Source organism: Emydura macquarii, unplaced genomic scaffold (genome assembly GCF_026122565.2).
Source record: "Emydura macquarii macquarii isolate MOO-44397 ecotype Brisbane River unplaced genomic scaffold, CSIRO-AGI_Emac_v2 contig_1551, whole genome shotgun sequence".
In the NCBI taxonomy this organism is placed as follows: domain Eukaryota; kingdom Metazoa; phylum Chordata; order Testudines; family Chelidae; genus Emydura; species Emydura macquarii.
Genome location: NW_027131688.1, coordinates 22,938,542 through 22,965,490, shown reverse-complemented (window position 1 = coordinate 22,965,490; position 26,949 = coordinate 22,938,542). Strand labels below are relative to the sequence as shown.

The 26,949-nt window shown below is 39.9% G+C and overlaps 1 protein-coding gene across 1 annotated transcript; it reads right to left on the bottom strand.

The window, feature by feature from the left end:
- Positions 1 to 198: 198 nt before the first annotated feature.
- WARS1 (tryptophanyl-tRNA synthetase 1) lies at positions 199 to 26,949 on the bottom strand. The gene is made up of 12 exons (XM_067555049.1): positions 26,854 to 26,949; positions 23,776 to 23,838; positions 17,921 to 18,129; positions 16,529 to 16,739; positions 12,796 to 12,904; positions 11,185 to 11,304; positions 10,428 to 10,610; positions 8,182 to 8,282; positions 6,782 to 6,894; positions 5,546 to 5,719; positions 1,798 to 1,938; positions 199 to 719 (listed from the first exon to the last, which is right to left on the bottom strand). The coding sequence occupies exons 3-12, from the start codon at positions 18,032 to 18,034 to the stop codon at positions 561 to 563; spliced, it is 1,425 nt and encodes a 474-aa protein (XP_067411150.1). The 5' UTR covers positions 18,035 to 18,129; positions 23,776 to 23,838; positions 26,854 to 26,949; the 3' UTR covers positions 199 to 560.

Here is a 26,949-nt window from a genome sequence, read left to right as displayed (position 1 = left end):
CCAACATATTCCTGTACAATTTACCCGTAAAACCTACCTACTGTGTATGTGCAGTATGTCTCTGGGCAGCCACCATTGTAACCAGTCCACTAAGCTGAGCTACACAGGATCAAAGAAGAGTTGGATCGACTAAGAATTTCATTTCTCTTTGAGATATGGGCTCTTACTAGCATATCTAGAACAATTTACAAGTTAGACTTTGGCATTACAATAGAAATTTTATTATTATTTTTTTAGTCTTTTCAACATGAAATACAATAATAGGGTCCCCTGCTAACTAAGATGGTTTGCCAAAGAATCTGGCAGTTCTGTCATTTGTGTTGCAATGAAATCGATATCTCAACTAACAAGTTTTGCTTTTTTAAATACAGAGCTGAACAGTGTTTTAACAATTCTTCCAAATGCTCACTGATCATAAACTGCAAATAACTTGTTAAAAGCAACATTTATAAAGCGCTGATTGCAGGCTTTACATAATTAAGGAGTGATGATATACAACAAAAAAACTGATCAAACAATTCAGTCTGGTTCCTATCTATTGATATATTACATCTACATCATTAAAACTCGAATGCCAGTTTCCGCGGAGTCATAAATTGTTTCACCATTTCATCCGTGACCTGTTTGCGTCTCTGCTGATGAGCTGCTATCAAGGGCTGCAGTGTTTCAATAAGCACCTTCTTTAGCTCTCCTGTGAGCAGTGCTCCACTTGTATAAGCCTGCCAAGAAAGTGTCAGTTGTTAAAAACTAATCCGGTAATATGGAAAAGAGCCTGAATGCTAAGTAGAATCTCTTTAAAAGCACAATTCCTGGCAAATAAAGATTTGCATGTATATTAAAATGATAGATTTCAGAAGATCACCTGATATCACACTGTTAGTGTAATTTGCAGTATTACTCACTGATTTTTAAAGGGTTAGCAACACAGTAGAGCAGTTTTTTTTTAAATTTATTTATTTAACATGCTTCTGTGAATAAACTAAGTGAGGAGAGATTTAACTTGAAAATACAGCTATTAGTTACAGGAAACCATTTTTTTCCTTCCTAGGATATCAGTTTAAACCAAAAGTATTAGTAGCCATCTTCTTGTATTTTACAACAGCATATGGAAACTATCATTTTTCTTTCATAGGGTTTAATAGAGAATCTATACATGAGTAGGGGATCCTGTTTATACTGAATAGTGCTGAAAATCTTTGTCCACACTAGGAAACATATGGTTTGCTGGCAATACATTCAACTGCACTGCTGTTAAATGGCTTAGTTGCAAATGTACACAGGACCAAACTGTTCAGCAATTTGTTAAAAACTGTGGCCATGGCTTAGGGGAGCTCAGCCCTGGTTTTGAAGTGGTAATGAAAACAGTTTGGTTTTATCTCCTCTTACTATTAAACCATTTTTGGTATCTGTTCAAGGCGCAGCTGTTGCCAACACCCACTTCTGGCTACACTTCTTAAGGACAAAATGTAATTGTTTCAACGCAGTTCAGTAGACTTTGGTGTTTTAACGATGTTTCACTCAGCTAGGATGCTGTGTCTACAATGACCGTTTTTTGGAAAGCCTCCCACTGTCTCACAACAACTGGTGCAGTTCCATTAGTGCTAAGCTGACTGCTGCTATTTTTGCCACCATGTTTTCTATCCTTGCTCTGAGAGAAACACTTAAAAAGGGAAGTGTGTAGCATTATACCCTGGATATCTTCCATGAGGAGGCTGATTCAGATAGGAGATCTTGATTATAGTCCGGTCTCTCCCAATGAAAGGAGGGATGGCAATTATCTTTAAGTTGGCTCCTTACCTGCTTCATTTTTTCAAGTTTGTCATCATCTTCAAGGAAGAAGGTGAGGTACATGTAAGAGACATCAACCTCACAGTTACCCCCCTGCTTCCTGTGCTCTTCGATAGTATCTTTACCTCCAGAGAAAGCATGTTTGTTGATCTGGAACAACAGAATTATTTGATGGTATAACTTCTGTCAAATGGGGATGATACTGCAAACAGTTGATATGGAAGGGCCATAAGCACTAATATTATTGTGACATAGAAAAACGTCTACCTTAAAGACTAGCTAAGGTGCAAGCAGGAACAGATTTGTGCAGAAGCCTTAAAAGTGAGGCACGAAGTCTGATCCTGATGCAGAAGGTGATGGGGGAACTTACCTGGGGGAGTGACAAGCTGTGAGCAGCAGGACAAGATAATGATTCACACAATCAACACATAAACTGGTCCCTTAGGTCTAATTAAGCCACATCAAGAATGTAACCAGATTTCCATTAAAAACACCTAGTCCTTTCTACTACAGCTGTTACCATTGGTAAGGAAGGCTATGTATTATTATTATTGCACAAAACTATCGTCCTACAAACAACAGCAAAGTTAAGTATATCCTATGTTCACCTCACTGAGAAATTAACTTTGAAGGAAAATGGAGAAGAGTGAACAGATTTTAGGGAAGTAGCAGAGGGAAAAAACTGGTAGAATTTAGCAACTATCAACAGTGATGGGGGAAGGAGAGGAGGGGGAAGCAAGAGAGAGACACTGAAACTAACAATGGTGAGACGCAAGCTGGAATGGCCAAGGATGGAAAGAGGCAGTGCCTAACACATTCATTTTTGCTATTTTCCCTTTTTATTTTCTTCGGTTTACAGAAGAAATCCTGTTTGGAATTTATTGTATTTGCTATAACTGGGTATTCTTAGTCATATAAACATCTAATCCACATTTGAATCTTGCTAAACTCTGGGTTTAAAATGATATTTTGGGGAAATGAGTTTCATGGGCTAATTATGCACTGTCTGAAAATTCAAATTTTTTAAATCAATTTTGAATTTGCCAATTTCCAATCCCATGAATGTCCCTTTATTTTTGTGTTATGAGAAAGGGGGAATAGAAGCTCATAATCTGCCTTTTCTAGACCAGTTATTATTTTATATACTTGTATTATGTCTCCTCTCCTATTCACCTCCTCAACAGAGCAAACAATTCCAGTCTTTTGACGCTTCAAATGAGGATTTACACTTGCCCCGAATCATTCATGTTTCTAGTCTCTGTATTCCCTCTAATTGTGCAATATACTTGCTGAATGCAGGATTCCAGATAAGGGCGTTCCATTGTTTTATATAATGATATTTTCTGTATAATTCTCGCCCTCATTCCTTAAGCATCCAAATACTGGGTTTTTTTGGACTGCTTCTGCACTTTGAGCAGAGGGTTTCATTGAGCTGTCCACAACGATGAAGTCTTTTTCCAGAGCTGCTACAGTTTATCTAAAATCCAGTTAGATACATAAGTAGTTGAGGGATTATTATGCTTTGCATGTATCAGCAAGGAATTTAATGTACAGTAGTGTTGCCTATTCACCTGGCTTGGTTAGGTCCCTCTCAAGCTCATCACAGTCTTTTCCAGTCTTGACTAACGTAATTAGCTTGTGTCATCTGCATGTTTTACCACCTCACTGCTCACGCCCTTTTCCAGATCAATAATGAATTATTAAAAATCAGTCTTAGTACAGAATCTCGTGGCTGTTAAATCTTTAGCCATTATAGAAATTTGCGATTTATTCCTACTTTTTTGTCTCTTAGCCAGTTTTTGATCAACAGACAGTATGCTGCCTTTCTCTCTATGACTTCTTAATTGCCTCTTCAGATGGCAATTTTTTAAAAGGCCTTTGAAACTTTAAATCAGTGTCAATTGGTTTTCCTTTATACAGCATTTTATTGATATGTTCAAAAAATTCTATTTTAAGGCATAATTTTCCTTTGCAGAAGAAGTGCCTATCATATTGTGATCTGGTGTTTATAATTCTACCTTAATTATTGTTTCAATGCATGGACTGGGTACAGAAATAGGGTTTATTGGCCTACAATACCTTGGATTGCCCTAGAGTTTATTTGATACTTTCCAAGACACTGGAGAGAAAACTACCAATATTGTATTCAAATGAATATCACCTATTTTAAAGCAAGGGAGTAGGGTTTTTTCCTCTCCCAATAAAACAAAAATATTAATCTACCTACTTAAAACTCGGCAAAATTGTGGCGTTCTTCCCACACAAATGCAAGAGCACACAATCAATGCTGAAGTCATAATTATAATTCTTAAACAAATACTGCTTCCTCAAGCCACCCCCACCATTCCATGCCAATGCATGCAGTGGCATATCGAGGGGGCGGGGCGGGGGCCCAGGCCCCTGGGCACCGGCCTGCTGAGGGACACCGGACCGGCCCTTCATGACACGCAGTGAGACGAGGGGGTGCAGGATGCAGCGCGTTGTGAAAGGTTGGCTCGGCGCCTCCGCACCCAGGCCACGGGGGTGAGGCCGTCCCATCTGAGCCGGCGCTGGGCTGCAGCTGGAGACGCAGGCACCGTGCAGCGGGTAAGTACTGTGGGGGGCTGGTAACTGGACTCCCCAGCCTTGCGCTGGAGGAGGTAAGAGGCATGTTCCCCCCTCCCCGCAGGTACAGACCCCCCCCCTTCCTGGGGCAGCTGGGGGGGGGGGGGAGGTGGCGCTGTCTGGTGGGAGCCAGGGAGCCCTCCTGCCCTGTGCAGCGGGGGGCCTAAATGTAGGCTTGGCCCCCGAGCACAGAGACCCAGGGTAGGCCACTTAATGCACGGCTTTGATTCTTCTCAGAAAAAGACCATGCAAAAGAGCCTTGCTTCTACATTCCACAGTAGTTTGTCAAACATGTTAGGAATGCTGCCTAACCAGCTATCACACACAACAGGTCTTTCCCTGCTTTGTCTGACAGTGACCCTCCATGGATCAATACACGGGTTGAACACTAACTTTGTATGTACAAGGAGGTTTACCTACAAGGGTATATGTGCCTAGAAGTCAGGTTTTCTCCTGTCTAACTTCTGTAATGTTTTCAAAATAGTCTAAAGATGACTCATTCTTTATGCAAATTTCACAGTACACAACGTCACAGGCACATACCTAGTCTAAGTCAGTTTTCTCTCAAGATGCATGCATGATTTTCTTTAGGATTAAGAAGAGTTATGGAAATGCACTGGAGAGCAGATACCCTTTTTAAAATCAAAGAGATTGTACATGGTAGTAGCAGATCCACTGAGCAGCAGTGAAAACTTGGCCTGCCTAGCAACTGTCCCTGTGCAACACATGGTATTTGGTGCCAAGGAGTAGTCAACAGAGAATGAGAGCTCTTCATTTGATTTACATCACAGGTTGTCAGTCTTTAAAACTATGGAAACCTGCTGTGTATTTGTAGAGACAGGACATCGACAGACTTTATTCTTATGGCAGAGCTCGGCAGACACCAGGTGAACAAACAGAATTTTTAGTACATTAAATATTATTCTATTAGTCTAGTTGGCAGGGCAAAGATCAGACTAAGGTAGTTATATTTGTATGATTCAGTCAATCACTGAAGGTTCGTTCGAATGAATTACAAAAGGAAAAAGGCCGTGGATATGTTTAAAATGATGGTCAACAAAAGGAAAAAGAAGGCGGCTTATTTTAACTCTGAAGCAAGTTACTCCTCTTGAGTGTAGTGCTGTATTTGTTTTCATGTTGTGCAGGTTCTTACCTTTGTCTTAATCTGCTTGGGTGTGTCAGTGAGGAAGATGGAGGAGTTGGGGTCACTAGCACTCATTTTTGTCTGTGCTCCTTGCAGGGCTGGGAAGAAGATCGAATGCAGTAAGGCTGGTTTAAGATATCCAATTCTCGGAGCTACATCCCTTGTCATTCTAAAATAAGGATCCTAGAACAACCACCGATAACAGCCTTGAATAAAACTGAATATACATAGTTCAAAACTTGTGTAATTATTATTGACCTGGTTCAGATTACGACGAGTGACCTTCAGGGAAAATGTCCCAGAGCCCATTTCCAATACCCCCTGGAAAAATCCCTTCTTATATCTCCGGTTTCTTATTAGTGCCCATTCTTTCATAACAAATTGGGATGTTTATTTAAGAAGAAACTGTGTGAACTTGGTACTTATGAAAACTGTAAGTTTGACTGGCCAGGAGACGGAAGTCAGCTAATTATCAACGGGACAGTAGGTCCTGGGCAGGAGCAGTGTAAGCTTCCTATCAAAAGTGATCTGGCAACATGCACAGCATTTGAACTAGAAAAAGCTCCTCCTGGATGCAGTAGATTGTTCTTTCTTCGTGCTTGTTAGTTTCTTGACCTCTGACAAAACTTTCAACAAGGGAGCCAACAGCAGTGGTTTTACAATGTGGATGTAATGCAATAGCTTGGTGTATGTAATCGTCTTCTGGCGGCTCTCTCTAATGACTACGGTCTTATCTACATGGTGCAGCAATGTGCACCAGAGGGGTGTTTTTTCTGGAGTGCATGAATGTGCTGGGCACTAATTGGCCCACATTGACCCTGCTCACACAGCACTATATTTGCATGCGCTAGGGACTTTTAGTGCGTGCCAGTAGGGTCAACACAGTTAATGCACAGCACATTAGTGCACTTTAGAAATCACAGCCTTCTAATACAAAGTATGATGCCATGTAGACAAGCCCTATGAGAGCCTTGTGGCTAAAGAAGCTCTAGTGGCAGAAGCCTATGGTTTTGTTGCTGAAGGCATAGGCAGAGACAACCACAAGGCCTGCGGTGTGGTCTAACGGCAAGAGTACCAGACTAAGACTCAAAAAAGACATGAGTTCTATGCCTAGCACTGCCACTGACCTGCTAGGTGACCCTGCTAGGCGGTTGCCTGTGAGAAGGATGTTTTCTAATTTTTTTGTCCCCTCAGAAAAGTCTGATGAATGAATTTTAAAAATCTCAAAATAAAATTATTTCTAACCTGATCAATGGCACATGGGATAAGACACTGAATATCCTCCTTGTCCTTGAAGATTTGTGGAAATGATGAGCTAAAGGATGGAGCAGCTTGGATAGCAGGAAAGCTGATCTTTCCTAGGAAAGAACACATTTTAGAATATTTGTATTTGTCCCTTGCCAGTTCAATAACATACAGTACACACGTCTATCACTACAGTAAGAGAGACTAAATACATCTCCATAATACACTTTTTCGTTATCACCACACAGAAGTGAATCAGTCAGTTCAATAATAGGAGAATAGCCATCTTTCTAAAAGATATGCTTTAATCCACCTTCTGTGAGAAATTCTGTGCCTGTGTGAGCATGGGGAGATGGGCTGTCCCTTTCTGGCCTTGGAATCTGTAAATCTCCCTGTTCATTTTCTCCTTTCACAGGCCATGGGGAGAACAGAAAGTGCTGCACTCCCCTCAGCATGCTCATTCTGCATTAAGACAGTGACTATCATCAAATCTCATGCTTCAGACTCTTCCAAATATGCCTTCTGCTCACTCCATGAGATGCACAGGAGATGGGGTATAGGACCTTCTTGCCTGGTCCTCAATGACAGAGATTCATGGCCCAAATCCCTGTCAAAACTGAAGAGGGGCAATGGTGGATTTCCTCAAACTGGAAAAGGGTGCTCAGTGTCCCCATAGTGCTAAATAAGAGTGGCTTATTATAACCAACACTGTTTTTTTCTATTCAGAGCCAAGCCAATATGTGGGAATCACATCCCAAAATGTAACAACACATTCAGAGATGCTACAAGAGGCCTGACCTGTGGTTTGAGAAAAGGGCTGGGAGCCAGGAACTCCTGAGTGCTAATCTCATTTTTGAACCCCAAGTCACTTGGAGCTTTATTGTGAAGGGTGTTAAGCACCTACAACTATGTCAACAGAAGCTGTGGCTACTCAGTACCTCAAAATTAAGCCTTCACATCTCTCTCCATTTTCCCATCTGTAAACTATAGATAGTGTATCTATACCTTTTTTTGTTGAGGATAAAAATGCATTTAAGGTAGAAAGTGCTATAGAAGCGTTATTATTAGGTATTAGTGATACCAGTAAATTACACAAAGAATTACTCTCTCTACACTGCGCACACTACATGCACATTAACAATTCCAGTATTTCATACTTCATTACCACCAAGGCCACAAACAGCAGCCCTTACACTGGGAAATCTTCAGTGATAGCTAAAGGTGTTTTGCATGAGTAAGGGCTCCAGGACTACGAGCGGTTTAAAATATTAATATTTGTGTCTCTGCTGTCAGTTTTTCCAATGAGCAGCAGGTGCTAGTCTGTTTACACAAGCAAGGTACCTTTTGTGTCGCACAAAGTGCAAACTGCAGTCCTTTCCAGTAACTCATTTCATGCTTACCAATGCAATCACTGTCTGTAAAGCCAAAGATCCCCTTCACTTGGTTAAATGTAACATGCTTCTGAACCTTTACAACATTCTTGTAGAATCCTGGACTCATCCTGTGACGGGAGAATCAAACGGAGAGAATTTAGTGTCAAAGAGGAGAAACTAAATTTCTGTAATAACATCTATACGACATGGGTGTATAGTCATACGATGCTAGAAGTACTGCTTCCTGGTATTTATTAATACATTTAGGACACAATTTTTTAAAAATTAAGGTTTAACTTTTTTGAAGTCTATATTCTTTTCTCTCCAAGCTAACATACACTTGGACAGTAGGGCTGGTCAAAAAAAGTTCTGTCAACACTGGGTTTTTGACAAAATGAAGTGTCTGCTTTCTGTGGAAAATTTCAATTTTTCTTAAAAACTCAAATGTCTGAAAATCAAATTTTTTTATTTGGAAGTGCTAGTGAGGTGTCTCATGGGAACTGAGGTTCAGATGCTTCCTGTCCCTGTTCTCCTTTGTGGGCTGGGATTCCTGAGTAAACTAAAGCTCCTATGTTGCACCATGGCCAGGGACTTCCATGAAGCACTTCTTCCCTCTCCAAGAGGGGGGATTGTGGTGTATCATGGGAAACACCAAGGGAGCCTGGCCAATAGGAAACAGGGGCTTGAGGAACTTGAACTACAACTCACATGAGGCACTGCAGCACCATCTCCAAATCAAAATTTTCCACAAGAAAACAAAACAAAAAAGAAAACATTTTTGGCCAGCTCTGTTGTTTAGGAATGGCCAGCTTCTGGTCTGCAACCAAACTTTAACATATGCTATCATCCTCAAAAATGAATTATGCAGCAAACAGGACAAGGTAGCTACCACAGAAATGGAAGAAAACAAGATGCCCAGAGTGACCCTTCTTCAGGACGGGCTTGGACGTTCTTTTTGTTACAAGAAAAAAAAAGAAACTATTTTTCCTCTAGGGAAACAGGAGTAGGTAAGGTTAGTGAAAAGCTCCAACACTGTCTTCCAAGTTGCCAAGTCCTCCCTGAATTATCATAGCTTTTAAATGTTGGTCATCACCATGGTATCTGAACACCTAACTTACACTCCTTTCCTAAGCATCCAAGAATAGATTCTTTTTCTCTTGTGGAAGAAGATCTATATATCTGAATTAATTTTATTCAAAGTTGGCTTGATTTTCAGGTCTCATTAAGACATGAAACCTCAGGTTTCACCTGTAAATTGCATACTTTCTTGTGTATTATGTTTGGGTAAGAAATACAAATTTGTGCTGTATTTATAAATAATTTTAGGAAGACAGCCCACATTTTAAGTGCACAGGCCCAAGGAGGCATAATTAATGTTAAGTTTTCAACATTTAGTCTAAATTTCTTGCTGAGAGTGTATGATTCTTGCATTATCTCTAGACTTTTACATGGGATATGAAACACTACATACACGCATTTGCACTATAAGCAAAATATATTTGTTCCTTGATCATAAAGCTTTATGAATTTTTAATTCACTTTCCCTAGAAAGAAGATTAATGGACAGTCAGCTATAATCTTACACCCTTGGGAACATTTGTCAATACTGGCAGATGCATGAGAATATATGGCAATACTGCAGCCTCAGCAACTGTCACTCAGACATTGCTGCTATTCCTGTTCAAGGCTAAAACAGGTCTCCAAATATACTCCAGTGTGTATGTATTACATGAGTGTGTCTGCACATATGGTACAGTTGGAATTTTCACTCTATGTTGCTCTAACTCTGCTCCATTGAAGTCTGTGGGAGTTATACCATTAACACCAATGGGAGCAGAATTAGGCCAATGTTGATTGCTTTGAAAATCCCACCTTACACATATTTTTGTTTGAAATTGGCAGGCAGGAAGAAATTAACTAATTCGTTAGAGATCAAAATCTTGTTAAATAATCTTTAAGACTGGAGAGTTTGGAAATTCTCAGCTGCATTGTTCTTCCTCATAGTAACTATATGCTATTTGTAATGCCATTAAAATGTTAAATCAATATAAAATACTTGAGATCTTATGACTTGGAGGCTCCCAAAGTGGCCTGGATCTCTCCAAGCACTGATCTTATATATGTATTTTTGTTCTTTTGTTTTATAAAAACAAGTTTTAAAATCTAAATTTCAAACAAACCAACCAACCAACCAACCAGGCTTTGCAAGCAACTAAAGAGATTATCTGAAAAAACTTTTGATCATGAGGTTTCACGAATTCTTATAACCTTACCCCAAGTAATCAAGATCAGAAAAGATAAAGGTTTTATTGATGTCAAAACCACAGGCTATGATGTCCTTTGCATTTTCTATAGCATAATCAGAAGCTTTCTGAATTGTCAGATCTTTCCATAGGTATTTCTCATCATCAGTCAACTGTATAACCAACGGAACATTAAATACTTCTTGCAGCCATCTAATAGAAATGAAAATATTTTATTTTTTAGAACAACTTAAAGCAAATGGGTTGCACAGCCAAAATATTTAAATGAATTCAGGCAGCACAAAAGTTAAGGGGCTTGATTCTCCTCTGCTTTGTACCTTATGTAGTAACATATGCTTATCCAAAATGGATGCAGAATTCTACCAAATCAGAGTTCTCCAGTTACTCACCTCAGGACTAGCATTTTACATGCACATGCCACAGATGTAAACGGTTACCTAGGGGAGCGGAGAATCAGGCTCAAGGTTTCTATTGCTGTGTTAGTGACTATACTTTTTGCCACTCAGACATATTTACCAAGAAGAATGGAGAATAATGTGTGCATGCCATGTGGGAGAGGTAATGCTGGTGTAGCGACAGTAATAGACTTGCTTTAAACATGCCACTTTAAATGTTTTTTGCATTTAATTTTATATATAGCTGAAACAACACAGATAGTGGGTGTGATGTACAGTTTTCATAGCTTTAAATACTGTTCAATATTTCAAATGAGAACCAAATAGTTGTTTAATAATAAACTAGCAACTAAGAGGCTGAAGCTACTTACTTTGTGAAAATAAATGGGATAAGATGACCAACATGCATTGCCTCTGAGGAGGGGCCTCTACCTGTATAAAGGTAAAAGCGCTTCTTATTTTCATATGCATCAAGAATTTGGTTCATATCTCTAAAGAAAATAAAACAGAGGAAACATGGTGTGACTTCTTAAAGAATTTAACCAAAGGAGACCAATATAGGTAAATAAATTAGTTCCAAAGGAACAGCTGGCAACCAACAGCAAATATTTTGAATAGAAAAGTGAAAGCTTTTGAATGCAAAACGTATTCACAAACCAAATATACTAACTTAAAAAAAGTCTTATAGAGATATAGAACACTTCAAAAAAGGTATTTATAAAGAGAAGATATGGGTTGAGCACATTTAAAAGATGGCTTTAAAAAAGCAAAACAGAATCACTTAAAGGAAAATGTAGGTCCTGTACATGCACTGTATGATAATAAATGAAGGCCCTAAATGTCTTTTGGGATCAAACGAGTGAACCCATGTGATTGTGTTGAGTCTCATTGAAGTCAATAGGGACTATGCATGAGCATGCCAGCAGATCCCAATAGAGAACTGAGGCCTAAGCATAAACTATACTATGTTCAACACTTGGAATAATAATTCACTTCCTATCTCTTTTCCCCTACCAACGAACAAAACAACACCACCACAACAAAAACCCAACTCCTTCCTCACCCCTCTCATTTCCTACAGCAATACAAAACTTTGAAAGTAAGTTATGTTGGTGCCCAAGCAGATTTACTTCTTCAGATGGTTTATAATGTTCCTCCTGGACCCAGTTCTGTTGTTGCTATATATGTGTAACTCCCACTGAAGTCAAGCATAGGGAACCGCTGACTCACACTCTATGATATCGGCAACTTTTGAATCTAAAAATCCCCATCTCTTTGATTACTTACATGGTCTAACTAAAAAAACAAAACAAAACACATCTTTGACCTTGCTCACATTTTCCTTAATTATTAAAATGGGTGCAAACAGTTTTTGAATATGTTCAATAATTTAAAAAATAAACTCCTATGTTGGCCATGAATCATGCTAAAATAAAAATGTAATTTACCTTTTGGAAAGCTTTTAACTTTTTAGTACCTAACTTCAGGAGGAACTATGACACTTCAGAACTTCAAGGATTTCTCTAAAGTTCACATTTCAAAAGAAACTGTCCTTGGTTAAATCAGTGAGATGAAAGAGTACTCTTATTCTTAACATAATTGTATTTTCACTTGCTATGTTATTCATTTATTAAATCAGAAGTCCATATTTAGAAAGTGCCCTTTCTTATAATCCAAGGCTGAATGAGTGAGAGGATGAAACAGCAAGGATCTCCCATGCATTTTTTCCCCAAACTTTCTCTATTTTTTTGGGGCCAGGTTTTGCTCCAAGTGGTGATACTGTAAGCCAGGAATAACTTCACTAATTTCAGGCACTTTATTCTGGGTTTTCATTGGTGTAAATCAGAGCAAAATATGGCCCTCTGTTGGAACCAGTTGCTCCTGCTGAGATTAACAGAAATTGCATGAATCCTAAACCATATATTTCTGTGTTTACTTGTCTTTGAGTATTACCAGAAGAACAAAAAGAAAACCTCACCCACCTGTGAGAAAAAAAGATGCCTCTGCGCAGGAAGTGGTGAGGTGTTTGCCCAGTAACTCTCTCTATTCGATTGATTAGCTCTTTATCAATTTTACTGCTTCCAAATCGAACTGAAAGAACAAACACACAACAAATTATATACATTGCCAGTGAAATCCACTTACGGATTTAAACAGAACATATTGCATAGGCGCAATGGCAAAGAAATCTAAAACCAGCAGCATCCATCAAAAAGAACATGGGTAGTGGTTAACAGACGTGCTTGTAAAGCATATAAACATTTGTTTATTCTTGTCACTTTTAGCAGGCAAATGCACCTCTGATGTCTCCTGGTCAGGTCAAATGCACCCACTTCCAGGTCTCAGACCTCTAGCCACCACCTGGCTCCAGGTGGAGTTGTGTGATTCTTCTACTTTCAAACTAGGCCTGGTTGCAGTCCCTGGCACTAACTATGATTATCTCAGCAGGCCTGACTATCTTCAGTGCCTGCAGTTCTGTTCCCTCCAGCAGCAATGACAGTGGTTAATGCAGTGACTAAGCAGCCTCCTTAAAGCAAAATATTTATTTAGAACAAAAGCATTTCAAAGAAAAAGACAAGACTGTAAAATTATTCAACTTTTCCCAAAGGGTTATCATTTTCTGGATCTAGACAGGCCCAACTTCTGACTCCCTCCGCAGTCTCTCTCTGTGCCAATCTGTCCCTCTAGACAGTTTCTGGCAACTGACCATCCCTTCACTCCCTGAGAAGAGCTTCTAGCTGTTCAGCATTCTTTTGATCTCCAGGCCCCTAGCTTTGGCCAAAACAATTTATTGGGGACAGGATTCAGGTTCCTTCAAGCTAACAGCTTGCCCCATTTTCTTGCAAGTGTGAGCCTGAGGCTGTTTAATCAAGATTTAGTGTGCGGCTTTCCTGCCTGTTTCCACAGTGCCCTTATTAAATTAGATCAATACATTCATATAGGAAATTCTAACAACCCACCATATTTATACAGTAACTTTACCTCACTGACCAGATTACTTACAATATTCATGATGTTATTACATATCAGTATTCATAGATTAATATATAGCAGCTTCTCATCCATCACAGTTCTCCCCTCCTTAAATCATAGATTCTATAAAGCTTTCCTGCAAGGTGCTTCACTGAAGAAAATCTTCATTCCTTCCTAGTAAGAGACCTCGAAGCCTGCATGTAGTTTCTATGGTTTGGCTATGCAAGTCTGTGCATGTTCAGAACAACTATGTGAGAAAAAGCATATTCCACTGAATTACTCCTTATTTCTTGGCACTTTGGTTTCTTCTATCTAAAGTAAACATGAATATTGTGTCCAGTTTTGGTTACCACAATTTACCAAGGATGTGGACAAAACTGGAGAGAGTTCAGAGGAGAGCTACAAGAATGATCAAAGGCATAGAAAACCTGACCTCTGAGGAAAGGTTTAACCCCCAACCCCCCCCCCCCCTCTCAGAGTATGTTTACTTTTGAGAAAAGACAACTGAGGGGGGACCTGATAATAGTCTTCACCTATATTAAGGGCTGTTATAAAGAGGAGAGAGTCCAATTGTTCTCTATGTCCACTGAGGGGTAGGACAAGTGGTACTTGGCTTAATCTGCAGCAAGGAAGATTTAGGTTAGATATCAGGAAAAATTTCTGACTCTAAGGATAGTTAAGCACTGAAATAGGCTTCAAAGGGAAGTTGTGGAATCCCTGTCACTGGAAGTTTTTAAGAACATGTTGGACAAACACTTTTCAGGGATGGTGTAAAGTTTACTTGGTGCTGCTTCGGGGATGGGGAAGTACTAGGTGACCTCTCGAGGTCCCTTGCAGCCCTACATTTCTCTGATGGAGCTGGTGGATATCTCTGATAGTGCCGATGAATATAGACTTTTGAGATGGCATCAGAAGTTCACTCTACCCTGAAGAGAGAAATTGCTTGCTATCAGGATCTTGGACTCTAAGATTTGTATAGAAAGGAGTAGTAGGAAGTTAATAGGTACTGCTGACAAATTACCTCCTTTTCATGGAGCACTCAGTATTCTCATGATGGCAATGATCCCATCATTTAAATCTAAATAGATTAATTACTCCTTTACGCACACTCCCCCACAAAGAAAAGCCCAGACTGCTGTCAAGAAACTTAAGGGAAAGCACCCCACCATCCCCAATTAAAATATGATAGGCCAAAGATCAATGAGTGTGCATGTACACAATAAGCTGCTGAAGCAGCCCAAGCTAATTACATTGTTCTAATACTAAGCCCCACTATTCTTTTATATCACTCGTTTACAATATGTTCAATACCAGTCATTTGTTATTTCAGTTAACTGATACTCATAAAACACATTACGGGATTGTGACAGTAGAGATCTCTTATCCTCCCAACTTTTCCATTTCCTCTCCTTGACCAGGCAAAGCATTAAACAATATGAAACCATCACCTAGAGACAGACCAGATAATATAGGAAATCTTTCACTCTTTAGATTCTATGATTCCTTTCATTTTCTCTTTTCTACATCCCACATCTCTCTATACCTCTCCCCCCACAATTTAGAAATTTCTTCCCTCTCTCCTCTGAATCTTCCTTTCCTTAGAGCTTACTTCCTCTGCAGGCTGCAGCCAGTAAAAAGCAGCACATGGGAGGATGGACAGACTTGCAAAGCAACATGTATGCTGGCTTAATGCAATGTTAAGGTTGCACAGTTAAAAAAGTAAGGAGATGCCCAATGTTAAATGGACTCCATCAACAACAGTTTAAAAAACAAGTTAAAAGAATTTTCATGGATTGCATGTGTCCTTGAGTGCCCCCAGATGATTTTGTTTTTCTACAATCCCATTTTCCTGTTTTTAAAATGTTTTTCTCTCCCCTGTTGCTGTGTGACGGACCCACACAAGCAACAAGAAACTAACTGACTATACACCAAACAAAAGAAATAAATTTTCTCTCAAAGCTCTTTCAGTTATGCTTATCTTACAAATTGTAACAATAAAAGGTCAAATGCTTTCAATTATATGCACCTTCTTTACACTGGCTGTTCCTTCAACTGCAACAATGTTTAAATCTGGCCATGGCTCATACATTCTCTGACAGCGCAACAGTAAGATGACCCTGTTTCAGAGTCATTGTAACAATTCTACTTTGGCCCCCCTCTGTCCAAATCCTAGGAATCAAGTTGGGGGTCAAATGAGGACAGGGAGGATGCTTAGGCATGGCCGCAGCACATTGTGCTCCACAGATTCTGAAAGTTATTACAAAGCAGTGCAGCTTCTTCAAAACAATGTTTAATTACATTGTTCTAACAGGAAAAAAACACCTACCACAACACTTGGGTTAAAGAAATGAAATATATGAATGCGAAAGTTTAAAAAAAAAACAAAAAGAGAGAGAGAGAGAATGGAAGGAATTTTGCTCAAATTTAAAAACAGAAATTCACAAAGCAGAGACAAACCAAGGACGTTTTCAGTCCCAAAGATGAATGCTTCAGAAAGGCACTAGTGTGTAAATGTATAATGGAAACCGGATTGCATCTGTCACTATTATGGTCCCTACCAGCTCTCCTTATTTTATTACACATTCAGAGGTTCTTCTAAGTTATATCCTGGAAACATAGGCCCCTTCTATTTCAAAATGAGAAAATATAGTAAAATGGTTGCTATTTTTACAGTCCTTAGACTCATCTTACAGATGTTATATTTTAATAACAGTGCTTTTCAAAAATGAGAGAGTAGAATACCTATGAGTTTGTCGTAGTCTACACCTTTCGCATTGGATGTCTGCACTGTCCAAGGGTCTACAAAATCCTCATCCTGTGTAGTAGTTGGACCGTTATTGCTTACTGGTGAGAAATTTACAGGAGGTGAACCAGCCTTGTAATCTTGTCCTGTTGCTGTTTTGTAGGTCACTTTTAATGACAATAACAACTTCACTGCTGCATCAATTTCATCCTGAGCAAAGGGAAAACAATTTTAAGATGGAATGTACTTCAGACAAAGTGTGTTACTACAGCCTTTCTCCTCCAAACACTTACACACCTGCATTGACTTCAGTGGGACTAACCATGTGCTTAAAGTTAAGCAGGATCAATGTCCAAGAAAAAAGAAAAGGAAGTGGCAGTTGAGACAATTTCTTAACACTCCCTGTACACAAATCATAAGAATTATTTATGTAACCTTGGGCAAGTCACTCAAGGCACTCTTTGTGTCTCACTTTTCCATTTGTAAAATAGCGACAAAGACATTTACCTCCTCATGGGGAAGTGGTGAGGCTTAATTAATTTAAGTTTGTAGATATGTTTAGATAGAAGGTGCTATAAAGTGTGATTTTCTCTAGAAATACTCCTGCAGTAGTTATATTTTAAAATTTTAAGTTTGCAGGCAAAACTTGATAAACCATAAAACCTTCTTTACAACTCACATAGTTATTTTATGATCTATATAATTTAATGTTATTATAACAGCTAATGCATGCACAAACTCCCATGTGCTAAGATTTCTTATCAAAGTGTCACCTGGAAAAACAATCTTAAAAGCCCAACCCTGTAGCCATTCCCCATGTATATCACCAACTGAAATTAATTTTATTAGCACACAAATTGATGACAGGATTGAGCACTTAGAGCCAAATGCGGACCCCACTTAAGTTAACGGAAAATTGCCAAATGACTTCTACAAGACTAACAGTTGGCCACCAGTGCACATACATTGAAAACCACATTTCCCAATGGGTATGATAATACTTTTATATAGTGCTTTTCATCCAAGGATCTCAAAATAGTTTAGAAAGATGGCTATTACTACCTACATTTTAAAGATAAGGAAATTGAAATGCAGCAAGGCTAACTGACTTAAGCAAAGCAACAGAACAAGTCAGTGGCAAAATTAGAATCAGCCCATAAGGCTAGTGACTCTCAGTTCCTGCTCCAGGAAAAACAACTTTGGTCATTGTGAGTGAGGTAATATTAATAATTCCAAAGTTCATATTATGAACAACACAACATATTTTTTAAAGCAAAGATTATTTTATTACTGGAATATAAAATAGCATCTCAAGCCATAAAACTATTCAATGTGCTAAGAGAGAACTATGCTGCAAAATGGAAAGAGTTCAACAAATGAAATAAAAATACCGTTGATGCTTTCACTGCTTTTAGTGATCTGACTTTTTCTCCTTGTGCAGTCACTCTTTCAAACAGCTCAAGTGGACTTGAAGAGCAAGAGTCACAGTTCTGAAAGTCTGCCATTTTCCAGGAGTGTAAATTATCCCTTTTATTCACAATCTAAAGTATTTTATCCAGCAGGTTCAAAACAACTTCAGCAACAGGCTGGTGAAGGAGAACTGTAAAGAGATAACCAGGTCATATGTTTTAGTCTATTATCAGTTTAAAGACTTCTGTTCAAACTTTTATTCTACCCATCTGAAATGATTTAATTTCACCATAGCAGGTAATATGTGGAGATTCTGTTTTTTCCGCACTAGTTTTCAGAAACCAGACACATAGCACAATGAAATCCAGTTTCATATCAGGTGTTAAGACTTTTGAACTAGAAGATGGGCACTGCTCTGGAGGAAATAAAATCACAGGCTGATTCTAAATATACATATGCACACTAATTAAACTATGCTGGCTCATTTTAGCTTTCAATTTACATTATAATTCTCCCATTCACACACCCGATCTTGCAAAAAAAAAAAAAAAAAAAAAAATCAACTAAATACATCCTGGGCTCATCATATATCAGCCAAAGTTTTTGTTTTCTTTTTCTCCAAAATCTGTTCTTTTTCCCTTTTAATATTTATTTTTCCATTTATTTAGTGGTAGTCCACAATTGTACAATGAAGGTATTTTAGCAATTTCCAAAAATGGAAGTTCATGTTACACTAGCTATACACCAAATTTTTAATTCCCACTTGGTTATACATTCTTTGTCAAAAGGACCACCTGTAAAGGACCGGGCCATAGGTGGTCTGCCCTAGCAATCACAGCTGGGCAGAGGTCTGCCCATCAGTGATAGGAGTCACTGGGCCAGAGTTGGAGGAACTGTAAGGGCAGGTCCTGTAAACAAGAGTCAGGGCCAGAGTCAGGCTAGGGATCAGATATAGCACCATGTTAGAATAAGAGGCAGGAATCAGGGTCAGAATCAGGCTGGAGTCAGAGACTGGAGATCAGAGGCAGTACCAGACTAGCATTGGGTGGAAGGAATTGGGGTGAAAGTCAGGCTGGAGTCAGAGACTGCAGATCAGAGAACAAGAAAAAGTCTGTGTTGCAGCAGCCCAAAAGCTGTGTGGTTGCCCAGACAACTTACTGGGCCAACCCCTGGGGTTAACTAGGGGCACATCTGGCCAATCAGAGGGCCATGGGGTTCTGTCACTCTGGGTCTCTTAGGCAGTACTTCCTGTCATGCCTACTCTCCACAGTGCTCCCTGGCTGTGCTTCCAGTGCCCGGGTCCTTATATTACTGACTATTACTGGAATTTCTTCTTCCTCTTCCAGGTTTTAGTCTGTAAAGACTATTTAATTAGAGTAACCTTTTTACAGGTGCTGCAGGATTGTTCAGAGTTTGCATTTATGACTAAGAAATGTGGCCACCTGTTATCCATTAACCCAATTAAAATGAAAACAGGGTTTGGAGATAGAGATTTCCCTATGTGATCATGAAAGACTTGTTAATGTTCAGATAGGAATACAATAAGCAGATGCTCAAGCAAAAAATAGGTTGTTTAGAACCAAACAGATTTTAAAATATGATGGGTGATTATGTGTAAAAATGCAAGCACATTGATTGTACTAGAGTTCAGGCATCAATTAAGGATTTATTTAATCTTGTAACTTGATACATCACATTTATATTTACAGTGAGTTCTCCATACTGACATAGAAAAAAGATTAGTGAGTTGGAAAAAAAGGGTATGTCATAGCTCAGAGAATGCAACCTTATTGGGTGAGCTGTGATTGTCCCAAAGATCTATCATACATCTGTGATGAACACAGCATGAGGGCAAGACACAGAGAGGGATCTCTAGCAGAGAGTGCTTGTTTTGAAATGCACTTCATTCATATGTGATGGATACACAACAAATTGAAGACTAAATTAGCCTTGTAAAAGTTCAGCTACCATCAGTGGTCAGTTTGAAAGATGCACCTCACACCTTAAGCATCACTTATCAGACTAAGGCTCGGGTCTATGCAGATGGACTGAGCCAGGTCTGTGCCTATGTGGCACTCAGTCTCTTCAAAGAGGTTATGTGTGGGCATAGGAGTCTATCTGCATAGAACAAGCTGCAGGATCAGGGACTAGAAGATTATCTCTAATGCTAGTGAGGGACAAATTTGCTTTGAAGATTGATCTTAACATACGTCCAACTATTCAAGAACTCTTAAAAAAACAGATTCCGAAACAGCTTATTGGCAGAATACTTTATATGATGCATAATTAGAAATGGGTTTACAAGACACAAATTTAATTAATCCTAAAAGAAAGTTACAAAAAATCACCCATTTGGTTTTACTGTAAGCAAGCCCACAGTATTGACAATAGCTGTTCAACACTACAAAGTCTTCTTCCTGCTAAACACTCTGATCACAACTTGTTCACAAAAATATACATTTAGACTGTAACTATATTGTGAGCCCTTTGCCTGCCTGGGAAACTTAACAAGGGGTTGCCATGATTAACTAAAATGTAGCTAACCATCAAGGTTCTGTTTGTCAGCCAGCTGCAATGTTTCCAAGTTATGGAACAGCTGAGCACCCACTACAGCTAATGATATTCACTCATCAACCTATTACTATATCAAATTCTTATTTTAAATAAACTATCCTGATTAAGGCTACATGCAATTTGAATGGTCACTAGTTTTGGTTGCTTAGTTGGTTACTAAGATCTTATTTAAATAACATGCCATTTAGTCTTATGTAATTCAATTATATAATAATTGATTTTTATGGTTTTGGATTAATCTCAGTCACTTTGAATGTCACTATTTAATATTTTACAGTGTTTCTTCCACAAAGGGAAATTCTTTTACAAACGCCTACATAACACATTTTCATATTCTATTTTGGATTCTAGTATTTTCCTTATTTCGTTGTAGGCAAAATATATTTGAGTGGATAAGGAAACGACATTATTAAACCCACAAATCCAAAAAGACTTTTATACAGTCTTTTATGAAGATTAACACACCATTCTTATGTGGGGCTATCATGGTTATATTATCTGACTTCAAATTTTATAATGTATGAAGCTGAACACAAGTTTTTTGTTTGAACCTTTAACACTGATGCATAGTTTGATCTAATTTAATTATTCCATTTATCTCCCTATTGGCAGCATGTCTCCATCTTGGAAGACTGAAATGACATGGTCTGAAGCTAATGGGGTTCTGCAGTACACTAGAGTAGACCACTCCCTGTCTGAGGAAAGTAAAATAGAAGGACTCTTGAAAGAGGACTAAGGCAGTGTTATGCTATTCAGTTGAGCAGAATTGCACAAAGGAGGTTGAATTTCTGGAATAAGCAAAGGTAATCCAGTCAGTGCAGTGAGAGATGCAGAGTGAGGACTGCAGGCTGCAAAGAATAACTTGCCATCTATCCAAAGCTAAAATCTTGTTGCCTGAGCTCAGAATGAAGAACAGTGTGGCATCCAGCTGGGTTGATGGAATGGAGATTCAGGACACGACCACCACAAAGATGGACACACAGCATTCTTCACTGAGCTCTGAAGTTGAGGAGAACTACTATGTTGAATTATTCATAAGAAACAACAGGATTTTTCTCATATTTTGACATGACACATGTTTATGAGTCCTTGCCAGTGTTAAGAATATAAATAGTCCCAAAACCAGAGTGTAGGATAGGAATCTGTTTTGTGACTAAGTGAGAACATTCAAAACATCCTGATACCCATAACCAGGAATGTTTACAGGAAATGTTTTCAGCAGGGAGTTGGGGGGACAGATGGGCTCTAGCTGGAGCCCCTGCACCCACCCCAGCTTTCTTGTCAATTTCATGTCTCCAGCATGTTACCTGTCATGGCTCCATTGTTACCTGTCAGCTCTGTGTTCTTGGGGAACCAGGGCGCAAAATCCCTACTCTCTCTGGCTCACCTGAATCCTCCCGCCCCAGCCTCTGCTTGAACCAGAAATCAAAAGCAATGAAAAGGCAATGGGAGACACACCTAAACCATTCATAACAAGGGTGATAGGATTAAGGCAACTGTCCTAGCCTCATCTACATCAAAGATGTAAAAAGGAGGCATCTCAATTAGCACATCGAATGGAGAACAGAAGCCTCATCTATATTGAGGATGGAATAAGAATTAGCATACCGAATGGAGAACCAAGCTCCAAAGAAGGAACCGCACTGAACTCTGGGATTGGCAAAGCAGGGACGCACTGTATGATGGGAGATCTCTGCTCCTGATGTAAATTAACCCACACCTGCACATACCCAGCTCTGCAGTTATCAGACCATTCTAGTTATTGATCTCCAAAACACTGAATCTGCCTGATTGCATTGTGAGCTCCCTCAAGGAATACTGCCCATAGCCAGGAATGATCAGCTCCTATTGTCCAGCATAAAGAAAACAACTCTGGGATACTTCCTTGAGACATTGTTTACCCATAAACAAACCTGGTGCTCTACAAAAACCGCTACCCAAGTTCAAACCTTGGTTCTGATGCCTGGATACAAATTCTTCATCAGCTCCACTGGAACTTCCCCTTTTCCTGACTGATTGTGTTGGGGGCTCTGCCTGTCTCAAGCGCTCCAGACCCTAAGCTGAACAGCCTGTCTCCTGGAAACCTTTGAGCTGCATGGAGTGGTGAGACCCCCCCTTCTTCTCTCTCTCTTTTAGTCCAGGTATAACTTTCTACTTTTGTAATCAAACCTGGGCTAGCTTTCTCCAATACCCCAACTGAAATTGTGCAATATTGTAAGCGTGTGATTGTTTTTCTCTCCTTGTATGGTATTACTATTAGTATCGTAAGTTTTATATACCTGGCAATAAACTAACTGTTATTATCAAGCTGGTTGCCAGTCTCTTTCTCCAAACTTCATTTACTCCTTTGTGTTCTTGGCTTCCCTATCTTGCTCTGCAGCAATGCTTCTTTTATCTAAGCCAAAGATCCCTGGAGTGCCCAAAAATCCTGTGGGGTTTGCTCATCAAGAGGGTTACTGCTAGAACAATTGTAGAGTGAGGGGGAAGGCAGCTGAGAAGTGCTGCTCTGCCTAGCCTGTGGAGTCCAGAGGCAAATAAGGGGGGCAGCTGAAAGTGCTGTTTGGACCCAGCCTGCTCAGAAGTGTGCTCTATTCTGGTGCGTTGCAAAGAGGGATATAAGGGTGGCCGCTGAAAGTGCAGTGTCACCCAGCCTGCTGAGTTCAGGGACATACAAGGGGTCAGCTGAGAGTGCTGATAGCCCGGTCCGCTCAGACGCACTCGGTTAATCTGGAATGTGTGTGTGTATATGTGGGGGGTTTATTTGAATCTGTGGCTGGAAGAACCCAGCCCTGAAAACCTTAGGTCCTGCAGGATAGCTCCATTGGGAGGGGACTTGTAGCCATATGAACACACAAGTAACACAAGCAGTACATTAACAGAATCACACCCCCCCTTCCAGGAAAGTAACCCTAATAAATGAGCAAACCTCAAGGTGACGGGCAAATCTGGTAACACCATGCTTCCAGCAGGAAGCCAAGAGCCTGGGTGTTGTGATCCCAGCAGGGAGCCTCAGTGCAGCCGGGCTCCTGGGTGGGGAGTGAGGAGCACAGTGGAAGCTGTGTTTGGAGCTGATAGCCCAGACTCTCAGCTCCCTACACTGCCCCTTCCCCCTTAAGTCAGTGGAAACTGTAGCTCTTCTAGTGTATACTTGCCCACGGAGTAGGGAAATAATTTTAAAAGTTTAAAACATTTCATTCAGATTTCATTCAATACTGTAGAATGCATTTTCGATGACTTTAATAATCAAGCTTCAACTACATACCTTGTAAGGATATTTCTCATTCTAACGGTATTAATTTATTTTCACTGGCTTTCACCATGACACCTAAAACCATACAAGAAAGAGTACATCAATGTTCAATATACAGCAAAGGAAATCTGGAAAAATTGCTACTTTTTGAATAAAAAGTTATGTGTATGAAACACAATACAGAATTGTCATGGTAGCAGTATTTAAGGAAGGATCTATTACAATTAACCAGGCTGGACAATCAACCTGGGTTGCACAATCTAGTCTGCAAAAGTGATAAAAACAATACAATATTACATGCTCTAACCAGAGCTTGGAAAAGTCAGATCACCTTTTCTTTCACTGCAAGCACTTTTCAAACAAAGGGTAAAATCACCAACTCCAAATAATGATAGTATACAGAACATGACTACATAGACCTATGGAACTTAGATACATGGATATACAGAACATATCTGTATTGTACAGATGTCTACACAGACATACAGAAGATGCCTATCTGTGCAACTGGTGACATGCTCTATAGACAGTCTACATGGACATACTGAACATATCCACACTGTAAAGGCATCTACACAGAAATACATAAGAACATAACAATGGTCATACTGGGTCAGAACAGTGGTCCAGCTAGTCCAGTATCCTGTCTCTGATAAAGGCCGGTCCTAAATGCTTCAGAGGGAGTGAACAGAACAGAGTGATTATTGAGTGATCTAACCCCTGTCATCCAGTCCCAGCCTCTAGCAATCAGAGGTTTAGGGACACTCCAGAGCATGGAGTTGTGTTCCTGACCATCTTTGCTAATAGCCATTGAAGGACCTATCCTCAATGAACGTATGTAATTCTTTTTTGAACCCAGTTATACTTTTGGCCTTCACAACATCCCATGGCAATGAGTTCCAAAGGTAGATTGTGCATTGTATGAAAAAGTACTTCCTTAATAAATCTTTGAGATGGGGTGACTGGAACTGCATGCAGTATTCAAGGTGTGGGCATACCATGATTGGTTCATATAGTGGCAATATGTTACTTTCTGTCTTATCTATCCCTTTTCTAATGGTTTCTAACATTCTGTTGGCTTTTTTGACTGCTGCTGGACATTGAACAGGTATTTTTAAAGAACTATCCACAGTGACTCCAAGATCTCTTTCATAAGTAGTAACAGCTAATTTAGACCCTAAAATTTTGTATGTATTGTTGGGACTGTTTTCCAATGTGCATTACTTTGCAATTATCAACAGTGAATTTCATCTAGCCCACTCACCCAGTTTAGTGAGATCCCTTTATAACTCGTCATAGTCATCTTTGGACTTAACTATTTTGAGTAATTTTGTATTGTCTGCAAACTTTGCCATCTCACTGTTTACTCCTATTTCCAGATCATCTATGAATATGTTGAAAAGCACTGATCCCGGTACATATCCTTGGGGGATCCCACTATTTCCCTCTCTCCACTGTGAAAACTGACCATAATTCCGACCATTTATTTCCTATCTTTTAATTAGTTACTGATCCAGAAGAGGACCTTCCCTCTTATCCCAGGACTGTCTGCTTTCCTTAAGAGCCTTTGATAAGGGACCTTGTCAAAGGGTTTCTGAAAGTCCAGCTATACTATATACACTGGATCACTTTTGTCCACATGCTTGTTGACCTCCTCAAAGAATTCTAATAGATTGGTCAATGATTTCTTTTTACAAAAGCCATGTTGACTCTTCCCGAACATACTGTTTTCATCCATGTGTCTGATGATTTAGATCTTTACTATACTTTCAGCAAATTTGCTTGGCACTGAAGTTAGGCTTACTGGCATATAATTGCCAGGATCACCTCTGGAGGCTTTTTTAAAAATTGACATCACATTAGCTATCCACCAGTGATCTGGTACAGAGGCTGATTTAAGTGACAGATTACATATCACAGTTAATAGTTCCGTCATTTCATATTTGAGTTCTTTTAGAACTCTTGGGTGAATACCATCTGGTCCTAGTTACTTATTACTGTTTAATTTATCATTTTTTTCCAAAACCTCATCTATTGATACCTCAAATCTGGGACAGTTCCTGAGATGTGTCACCTAAAATGAGTAGCACAGGTGTGGAAAACTCCCTCACATTCTCTGCAGTGAAGACCAATAGAAACAATTCATTTAGCTTCTGGGCAATTACTTTGTTTTCCTTGAGTGCTCCTTTAGCACCTTGATCATCCAGTGGCCCCACATATTATTTGGCAAGCTTCCTGCTTCTGATGTACGTAAATGTTTGCTTTTAGTTTTTGTGTCTTTTACTAGTTGCTCTTCAAATTTATTTTTGGCCTGTCTAATTACACTTTTACCCTTGACTTGATGCTGATTAATATTTTCCTCAGTAGGATTTGACTTCCAAATTTGAAAATACGTCTTTTTGTCTCCAATAACCTCTTTTACTTTGTTCATTGGCCAAAATGGTGGGTTTTTTTGGGGACTTCTCATTGTGGTTTTTTTAAATCTAGGATTTACATGTCATTTGGATGATGTAATCTCTTTTACTGGACCAACTCCTGTTGGTGAGGGAGACAAGCTTTTGAGTTTACGCAGGGACCTGAAAAAGAGTTCTGTGTAAGTGCAAAAGCTGGTCTCTCTCTCACCACCAGAAGCTGGTTCAATAAAAGCTATCACCTAGGTTGGTCAGATGTCCCGATTTTACAGGGCCACTCCCGGATACTGGAGGCTTTGTCTTATACAGACGCCTATTACCCCTACCCCGGCCCTGATTTTTCACTTGCTACCTGGTCACCTTACTATCCCCTCCCGCGTGCCTCCGTCCAGCTGGTGACAGCCAATGGCGCACATCCAGGCAGCCGGCGCCCGCCCGGGCCAGCTGCGGCGGCTGCTGCTGCAAGCGCAAGGCCCTGATCAGCGCAGTCACGGAGGCTGATGTCTCCCCTGCCCAAGGACCTCAGCGAAGGGAGCCGCTCTGCGGTTACTCTCCCGGGCCATGCAGATGAATGAGCATCCCGAGCGCCCCCGGGCTGTCCCCACACTAGAGCCCGCCCGGCCGGGGGACAGAGACCAAAGCCAGGCCCCCCTTCCCACAGGCCGGCCCCCCCGCTTACCCTGGCGAAGCCGGCTCCACTCAGCAGCGGTGACAGCAGCGTTTCTCTCAATCGTCAGCGACTGGCACCACCGCCCCACCCAGAGCCGGCGCGGTG